At 39.5% G+C, this 9,916-nt stretch overlaps 1 protein-coding gene across 3 annotated transcripts; it reads left to right on the top strand.

Moving 5' to 3' along the window:
* Positions 1–375: 375 nt before the first annotated feature.
* LOC143846111 (uncharacterized) lies at positions 376–8,886 on the top strand. Of its 3 annotated transcripts, none has more exons than XM_077354531.1 (6): positions 376–493; positions 2,744–3,015; positions 4,929–5,577; positions 7,141–7,340; positions 7,421–7,665; positions 7,767–8,886. In XM_077354531.1, the coding sequence occupies exons 2-6, from the start codon at positions 2,744–2,746 to the stop codon at positions 8,363–8,365; spliced, it is 1,965 nt and encodes a 654-aa protein (XP_077210646.1). In that variant the 5' UTR covers positions 376–493; the 3' UTR covers positions 8,366–8,886. The 3 variants fall into 3 exon arrangements, with proteins under 3 accessions (XP_077210646.1, XP_077210645.1, XP_077210644.1); XM_077354530.1 differs by lacking the exon at positions 376–493 and adding an exon at positions 718–785; XM_077354529.1 differs by lacking the exon at positions 376–493 and adding an exon at positions 780–910.
* The last annotated feature ends 1,030 nt before the right edge of the window (positions 8,887–9,916 follow it).

Below are 9,916 nucleotides of genomic sequence, written 5' to 3'. Positions count from 1 at the left end.
TCATGAGCACAGTAACAGTCGTCAAAGGCTAATTAAGATGAGTAAAACAATGTCAGTAGTGCCATTATCAAAATATGGTACTGCTGAGATCAGTTTCCCCTCTAAATTACCATGACTTTGCTGAAATCAACCAATAGGGGTGCCCTTGAAGCTGAATTTTGCAAGGGCGTCCTTCATTTTATCATTCCTCTTATATTAAAGAGATTTCCTGTGTTCGGCAAGGTTTCATTCTTGCTTGAATAATTGGGCGGAAACAAGCAACCTATGTGGCTGTTCTCACATGCAAAAGCCAGCTGCGAAATGATTTTCGCGAAATTGCCTAGCAGTAAATAAGAAAAATTAAACCCCATTTCCTATTCTTCTCTCTTTCCTTTCCCGCTCTCTCTCTCAAAGAAACCCTAAATAGGCTAATACGATAACCGCAAACCCTAGAATGGATTAACGAAATAACGCCATTGCAGATTTCCTCAGACCTTTCAAACATCTTCTCAAGGTATATATATTTCCATCTCCTTTCCTCTCCTTATTCCATCGATGCTGTTTACAAGACCCAATCTCCTGATGTTTCTGCTGTTCATTTCTGATTCTTCGATTTCTGTTTATGAGAATTTAGGCGGCGTTTGGATACCTCATGTTTTTGGATTTGGATTTGGATTCGAGTTTTGGATACAAAATACATCAATCATCCTCATTCTCATGTTGTAGGCGAGAGAGAGAGGGGGGAGGGAGGGAGGGACGTCTTGCTGCCGCTGCATCAGCAAGGTGGAGGAGCAGCGAGGGTGAAGGTAATTGCCACAGACATGGATTTCCAAACAATGTGTCTCAGAGAAAAGATTTGAAAATCAGAATTTTTTTCACTGGATTTGGAAATCGAAGGATCCGATCCAGTTCCAAATCTCAACTGCAAATGGTGAGAAATCCAAATCTAAATCTTGTGGGTATCCAAGGGTATTCTAGTCATTGTCCATGATTGTCTCTATATCTGGGACGGTCTCCCGTTTTGAAAGTGTCTTCCATACCATTACGACAAATATAGAACTTTAACATTTTTTTTAAAAATGGTCATCTAGACATAAGGTATTCTCACATGTTACCCATCTCGTGAATGAAGAAAAACTCTTCTGAAAAGTGAGCCTGTGTGGCTGCTCTCACATGCAACAGCCCATCCGCGAAATGCCTTTTGCGATGGACGCTAGCAAATCCCTATAATAATAATAATAATAATAATTAGGATAGTGATAAATCGACCCCAAATATCTTAAATCGACCCCTATGTGTCTTTCACTCCCCTATTATTATTATTAGAGGAATGATAGACCGAAGGGCACCTTGCAAAAACCAGTTACAAGGGCGCCCTCATTGGTAACAGTGTGGAAAAGAAGCAAAAAATAGTACAAAATTGAGACTTCCCACCTATCGGTTTTCTAAAGTTAAATTTTGATGGTTCAAGCATGGGTAACCCGGCCCTGTCGGAATTGGGTGGGGGGAGTGGTAAGAGATTATCAAGGGGAATTAATATGGGGTTTTGCGGGGCCTATTGAGCTGGCGGATGCAACGGAGGCCGAGGTTCGTGCGGCTCATCAGGGCATAAAACTTTTGGCATCAACTAGTGTGGAGAATGTGGTGGTTGAAGGGGATTCCTTAAATGTCAACAAGTGGCTTCGAGGGGTCCCAAAGCCCCCTTGTTGGTTTGACAGATTCTTTGACGATATTGGCGAGTGCAAGCGAGCTACATCATTAGTATTCAAGCATTTGCTTCAATCAGCAAATGAGGTGGTTGATAGTTTGGCTAGATTAGGGGTGTCGAAAGAGTCCTCGGCTCAATTTGACTCTCTTCCTACGTGACTTCACATTGTAGCTTCATTGTACCTTGCTTTTCCAATGTTTTTTCCTCTTTTTGTATTTTGACCATCCCAGTCTCTTTTTGAATAAAATTGGTGATCATACAAAAAAAAAAAGAAAAAAGGGCGCCCCCATTGGTCCATCTCAAGAAAGTAGCAAAAAAATATGGAAAAGGCTTTGAGAAATACAAAATTAAGTGAACAATAAATGCACTTGATTGACAATGACCAATAGGGGTGCCCTTGTAACTGTTTGTTTGCAAGGGTGCCCTAAAGTCTATTATTCCCCTTATTATTATTGTTGTTATCATCATCATTGTTTGGGCAGTGATAAATCGACCCCCAAATATCTTAAATCGACTCGGAGTCAATTAAGATATCTGGGGGCGATTTATCACTCCCCTATTATTATTTGACTTGTTTGTTTGGGGTAAGGAATGATGCGTTTGCACTTTTAAGTCTAGTTAATCCTACTATGTGCTCATCAGTGTGGCTATTTATGGATTAGAGGGTCTTTCAAAAAGCCCTTTTTGGCGGATAGCTGGGAGCCTGGGCCAAACATTTAACTTTAATGGTGTAATTCGTGGTTCATTTATTCAGATCTTCTACGAATGCTTGGGCGGATCCCATGTTTGAATATTGATCTTTATACAGAATCTAGAGCTTGTTTCCTAAGTTTCTCAACTGAGTTTTACTTTCTGCTTAATTTTATCTGAAAGCACCTACTCAATAAGCTGTGATGGTGTTCTTTCCCTGACGCATTAGCCCATAGCTTTTTTGGAATTTTTTTTGGCAAGTTATCCTGCTTTTGGATTGCTTTATTATTTCCTTTACCCCATGTTAAGATGGTAAATTTATAAGCCTTTTCTTACATATATAAGATCCCCATTGTGTTTTTGCAGATGGCTCGATGGGATGAGATTTTATCACTCCTGGTGCAGAACCCGCCAACCTTGGAATTTTCTTCTGCTGATCTTGTGTGGTCTAGGGTTGAAGGCTGGCACGACACAATCGATAGAGTTGCTCGCATCCCCTTTTCCCGGGTAGATGACTTTGTAAGGGGAGAGTCATCAAATAAGGATTGTCCCACTAGATTTCATGTTGAAGCAAGGAGAAAAAAATATCGGGAGATGCCCTACAATCCAAAGGTTGATGGCGTTCTTGAATACATTCTGTAAGTGAAAGATTTCATACTGTGGCTCTGTATATTGAGTTTCATCCTATCTGAGTGGGTCGGATAGATGACCCGACTGTGCAGTTGTATGATATTTTTTGAAAGGTATATTATTATATAAGTATCAGTTTATACAGTTTTTTTTTTGGAATGCTTGCAATTTCATTGAATGAAAAAAGGAGAGGACCGAGATGGTCGATTCCAAGATACAAGAGGAGAATACGGGGAAAGAGAATAAAAATAAAAATAAAACAAGAACGGGGAAGGGAGACAAAGATCTCTAAACCCGGCTTCCCCACACTTTGACAGGCAAGGCTATCAGCCACGCTATTTGTAGATCTCCTAATGTGCTTCAAAAAGATAGAAGATTCACGCACCCTATCTTGAATTTCATAAAAAAAAAAGAGCAAATCTCCAATGAGGGATAACCGATCCTCTTAACTACCTGATGACATTTATGGAGTCGCCTTCCACAATCGTCTTGCCCATGGAATCTAAACTTAGACACTTTATGCCTTGGTGGCCAGCCTTTACTTTAGCCTCACTAGCATCTACGACCCACCGGGCTTGAGAATGCCCAAATAATGTCACCTCTAGATTCCCTCAAAAATCCCCCAATTCCGGCCGGGCCGAGGTTTCCCATGCTGGAACCGTCAAAATCTAGCTTGAACATACCCTCCAATGGAGCCTCCCATTCTTGGATAATTGAAGCCCGCCTCTCTACACTAGAGCACACCTCCATCCAACCCTCCCATAAATCTTAAGCTGAAGTAAGTCGGAACAGGAGGAGGGTTCTAACCCACACGATAACCATTGCTATTGTTTTAACAAACAAGAAGTGAGGAGATTTTGCCACACCATCAAACACTATCGCATTCCTTTCTTTCTATAGTACCCACATGGTAGCAAGAAGGCATGGTATTCTAAAGCACCTTTCCTCTTTTTTTCTCCAAAGAGATGCCGCCCACCCTTCCAACAAATTAGTTCGCTTGGATGGAAATACCCACGCTATACCAAACCTGGATAATATGCCACTTCATACCGATCTAGCCACTTTGCAATGAATGAATAAATGGAGAATCCAATATGTATGGAAAATAAATGGAGAATAACAATCAATTTATATAGTCTATGGAGCATAGTAGCCGGAAACTCCTTGGGCAGGTGGGAAACTCGTTTCCCCTAAAACGCATTTCGGAAAGATGGGAAACTCATTTCCCCTAAAAGGTGGGAAACTTGTTTTCCAAATGCATAGAAACATATAAGAAACTTATATGAAACACATGAGAAACGTATAGAAAATGTATGTGAAACGTGTGGGAAATGTGTGAAACTTACGAAAATCATTTAAAAAAAAAACACAAAAAATTATGGAATAGATATTAAAAAGGAAAACAACAGCATATACCGTAATAAAAACTAAAAGTAAGAAATATCCAAGTAGAAATTTGAACTTAACAAAATTTAAATCTACAAAACCATATATTTCATGTTTTCCTTGTGTTTCACAGGTGTTTTCATTAACGTTTCTCTGTCGTTTCTGAAACTTTTCTAATGTGTTTCCTAGGTCGTTTCTAGTACGATTTCTATGGTTTTCCTATTTCTCGTTTCCCCTTTAATTTTTTCTTGCATTTCCCATTTCGCTTCGGGAATCTGTTTCCCACCCTGGCAACTATGATACAGAGAAATCGTCCAATACTACTCTTACTACATCATTGTATAAGGAGACAGTGTCAGTTCAACGAGTGATCTGGATTGTCCTACTAGTAGACCCTACCATGGAATTTGATGGTTTTGTAAGTGTAGGCATGTTAATATATGCACTTTCCGCATGTCCAATGTGACAATTTTGTGAAAGTGAACTACACATGTTACTTTGGTTCCATCATTAATTGCTTTGGTTGAATTATCAGGTACCAGTGTTCATTTGGCCCGGATGATCACAGGAAGGGTGGAGCTGTGCGTCCCAGCAGAGTTTATAATATAAAGAAGAAGAATGCTGGCCGGCCAAATACAAAGAGAGGTTGCGTCTGTCGTTTCTTTGTAAAGCGTTTAATAGCTGATCCGACAGTTGCACTTATCAAATATAATCAGGACAAGCATGTAGACAAGAAAGGGTTGCCATGCCATGGTCCATTGGATAAGAAAGCTGTTGGAACTCGTGCCATGTATGCCCCTTACATCTCGGATGAGCTCCGTCTCCGGGTTTTATCTTTGCTATATGTAGGTGTCCCTGTGGAAACCATAATGCAGAGGCACACTAAATCAGTGGAGAAGCAAGGAGGCCCTTGCAATCGAGATGACCTTCTCACACACAGGTATGTCCGCAGATTGGAGAGGAGCATACGGCGTTCCACGTACGAAGCAGATGCAGATGATGAGCTTAGCATCAGCATTTGGGTTGAAAATCACCGGAATCATGTTTTCTTTTATGAGGACTTGTCTGATTCAGAACCTTTTGTTTTGGGAATTCAAACAGACTGGCAGTTACAACAGATGATTCGTTTTGGGAATCGCAGCCTTGTGGCATCTGATTCCAGATTTGGAACAAACAAATTGAAGGTCTGTTCAGTTTATATTCCCGATAGCTGTCATTTGCCAAGCAAATTTTTTTAGGATCAATTACTGTTGCATGCTGGAGAGTTGAAAAAATGACGAGAAAATGTTGAGTTTTGAAAAAACACTAACAAATGCTACTTTATTAAAAAAGAATTTTTTAAGACGAAAATACCCCTAACCTTACTTTATCTTTCCGGCGATAGAAGCCTTCTTCTCCAGCGATAAAAGCCTTCTTCTCCGGCGAAACATCTTCATTTCCCCGGCATATGCTCATTTGTCTTGAAAGGTTAGAAGGAGTTCTCTAGAGACGCCCCTTTCTCATTTTCCTATTCTTCCTCAAAATATCTAAAATCTCATTATCTTTGTAAGTATTTTCTCTTTTTTAGTGGCTGTAGCCAAAATCAGTTGCCCAAAGAGCTTTCATTAGGCAAGAGGGTAGTGGAAGCCAAAATGGTACTCGAAGCAAAATGTAAGTTTGGCAAAAATGATAGTCGAAGCCCAAAAACTGCTAGTTGAAGCCAACAAAAAGTTACTCCAAGCCAAAAATGATAGTCGAATCCAAAAAATGATAGTCAAAGCAAAAAAAAAAATGATAGTCAAAGCCAACAAATATTTCTCGAAGCTAAAATATATTAGTTAAAGACGAAAAAAGTTCCAAATGTTACTGGAATTTAAAAGTTTTAGTCGCAGCCAAAAACATGTTAGTCGAAGCAAAAAAACCAGTTATTCGAAGCCTAAAAAACTTTAGTCGAAGCGAAAAACACAACGGCGAATGTTACAGGAAACACATTTTTCACTTCGACCAAGTAATTTTTGGCTTCGACCAAGTAAATTTTGGCTTCGAATATCCTGTTATGGCTTCGAGTACCTGTTTTTGCGTTGAGAAGAAGAGGGGGAGATCTCTGAAAATAACTAATCATTTGATGTCCATTGGATAGCACGAAAATGATGAACATATGACTTTGCCATAGCATCTCTTTTACAAGTTTAGAAGTTAAGAGAGGTAGTGGAGTTTTCCATTAGCCACAGTAACACAAATTTTTTTTATCAAATGGGGTTTCTCAACATGGCAATAATCCAATTTCTCCTTCTCATCTTCCCATTCTATTTTATTCCTCTACTCACATGACGATATAAACACTGATAGATCGGTGCTCTTGGCTTTCAAGAAAGGCATAGTTGTTGATCCTCAGAATCCCTCAAGACAAAGGAGCATCTGATGCCAGAGAAATGAGATTTTTCGCCGGAGAAGAAGGCTTCTATCGCCGGAAAATCTCGTCGTTTCACACAAAATGCGTCGGAGTAAAACCTAAAAATGAAAGAGTGTAAAACCGGCAAGTAAAAGAGTAAAATGGTAAAACCAAGAAGAGAAGAGAAAGATTAAAGTAAGTTGGGGGGTATTTTCGTCCCTAGCAACATTTCTTTTAATAAAGTAGCATTTGTTAGTGTTTTTTCAAAACTCAACATTTTCTCGTCATTTTTTCAACTCTCCAGCATACAACAGTAATTGATCCATTTTTTTATTCCTTTGAAACTAAAGCTGCTCATTTTTGCAATTTTGTCTAGTACCCTGTTCACAGTCTCCTTGTCTTTGACTCAAACAACAAAGCAATCCCTGTAGCCTGGATTATAACACCACGGTTTGCGAGTGGTGATGCTCACAAATGGATTAGGGTTCTTTATTATAGAATCCATTCGAAAGATCCGACTTGGAAATTGGCGGGTTTTATAGTTGACGATCCTTCAGCCGATGTCCTTACCATCAGGTTTGTTGTTGTCTCTTCTCTTGATGCTCTTTTATTAAGGTGTTTTAGATTGAAATTCACATTTGATTTCTGTTACCCAGGGAGGTGTTTAAGTGCTCCGTCTTGATTTGCTTTTGGCGTGTACGTCATGCCTGGCATAAAAATCTCATGAAGAAGTGTTTGGAAACTGAGATGTGTGTTGAGATATCAAGACGCCTTGGACAGGCAATATATAGCATCTGTAGAGAAAATTGTGATGTGGATTTGTTTGAGGATTTTATGGAGGATTTCGTCGACTGCCCGGATTTCTTGGATTACTGCAAGGCAGTTTGGTTTCCAAGAATGGGTTGGCCATTATCTTAGTGCTCAAGCTATTTGGTTTCATTGAGATTTTAATTTGAGTGTTTCCATGTGGCTAACCAGATTTCCTTCTTTTCTTTTCCTTAGGGATGTGGACTACTGCATTGAAGAGTCTTTCACTTGCAAGCCAAGAGACTTGTGCGGCCATGGAGTTGTATCATCACCAGTTGAAACTTAGGGTTTTGAATGAGAAAGACCCAAGTGTATATCAAAGGGCAGATTGGCTGGTTCATAAGTTGGGAACCAAAGTGCATTCTTACTATTGGCTTGATGAGTTCCCAGGAAAGGATGATTTTGTTCGATATCAGAAGGATGAGTGGAAGAGCGGTTTAACTTTGTGGCATCAGGCGTCATTGATTCCAAGCTCTGATATTGCCTTAGAACATAAATGTGCTAAAGTAATTAACCAGAACAATTGGGAAAAGGCTAACATCGTAAGGAACCCAGGTTCGGAGTTTGCAATATGTGAGTGCAATTGGTCTAGGATGGGATACCTTTGTAAACACGTAATCAAGGTAAGTCGAGTTTTCCGTGAAAGGGCATTGGCATTACCATCTATCAGTCTCTTTGATTATAACCAGATTTTGATGAATATGCTCCACTGCCCACCCCATGATTCTTTGATTTGTGATCATGCGGTTTCCCTAGCTCTTTGTGCCAAAAATGCAATTAAAGGTGCTATTTGATATGGAAAACTGCCGGATCTCGCAGTTTGCACAAGTTCCCGTTGAGCAACCAACAGTCGATGGGGGTGTGCCATCAAATGACATCTCGGCTAATGGAGACAAAGATTTAGTGAATGAGAGTCAATGTATGGCTGAAAATGTATCTTCAATTGGTAATGACTTAGAAGCTAGAGATGAGGTTCAAGGTGACACTGCAGATGGTTCAGGCGGTAGTGACAGGATGGTTGGCGCCGTATCAAATGAGGATGGTGGTTGTGGTGATGTCGCAGAGGAAACTGTTTGTGTAAAAAGAATGGATGTTGATTGACTTGATTCACTATACAGCAGTACTTCCCCTTCCGTGTTAGTTTCAATTCTCCCCCTCTCCCCCTCTCCTTGCCCCTTTCTCGTCTTTGGATAAACTAATATTCCATGCAAGCAATTTTCATGGCTACCAAATATGGCCATAAATGTTAGTTATGTGAATATCAAACACATAAAAGTGCATATTGATGTGCACAAATGCATTAAAATTTAAGACAGACAAGTAGTATTGGTGAACAAGAAATATGATTAGTAATATTTTATCCTTAATAGATGCATTCTGTCTAACATGTATGCCATGGCAATTATTGAGAAATTGGAGCTTCCTTGGTAGATAGGATTATAGAAACCCTTTAGCTGAGAGTCTGAACTTTGGTGTGTGTGTGTTTGTCTGGTGGGACTGTCTGTGCTTAAGATGTTTTTCCTTTTTGGATGTTGTTCAGGTAGATGTACCGATTGGTCCAATTAAGTACACCGTACTTATTTCTAGAGAATAATTAGAGCAGTAATCATCGTGTTTTGGTGAACATTTTGCTTATATTCTTGTTGTTTTCTCATTTCTTTCGAATGGTTGATGCATTCATGGCTCAGAGACCCCTACCTCATATGTTCGACTAAGCCGGTGGGTAACCCACCCACATATCTTCCTCATGTTATTCATATTTCAATAGATGAAATGGAATTATACTGAAAGAAACAGATATACAAGACCCTATTCAGACCAACAGAAAACCAACGGCAAAGTTATAGTCTGAGCAATAGAAGAGCAAACAGTTGAATTAGGAGTAGGTTGCACAACAAGTGAGTAACCTGAAAGGTTTATTAGCATCTAATTTGGTTCCAGCTGATGTAGCTTCATCTTGGTGCTGCTTAATAAAATATGTAGCCCCAGTTTGTGGTTGTTTTATCAAGAGAGAGAGAGAGAGAGAGAGAGAGAGAGAGAGATGGGGGTCGATTTAAGATATTAGGGGGTTGATTTATCACTCAAATTAAGAGTTTTTTTATTTGAGAGGCATTTTAGTAAAAATAAATCCTGAATTTTTTTCAGACTATTTCTATTGTCAATATTTTGTCATTCATCTCACTCAAGTTTTGAGTCACTCTCTTCTCTTCCTTTGGCTAACCATTGCCATAGATCTCATATGTTCACACAGGGGATTAAAAAGGTGATTGTTAGGGAAGACCTAGCGCGAAGATTAAAAAAAAAAGTGATCATTTTAGGGAAGACCCTAAGGCCCTGTTCGTTTC

This window comes from Tasmannia lanceolata, unplaced genomic scaffold (assembly GCF_043159265.1).
Source record: "Tasmannia lanceolata isolate RefF3 unplaced genomic scaffold, GAP_Taslan_0.1 ptg000015l, whole genome shotgun sequence".
Lineage (NCBI taxonomy): Eukaryota > Viridiplantae > Streptophyta > Magnoliopsida > Canellales > Winteraceae > Tasmannia > Tasmannia lanceolata.
The sequence above is the reverse complement of the archived record's forward strand: the minus strand, read 5'-3'. Positions and strand labels throughout refer to the sequence as shown.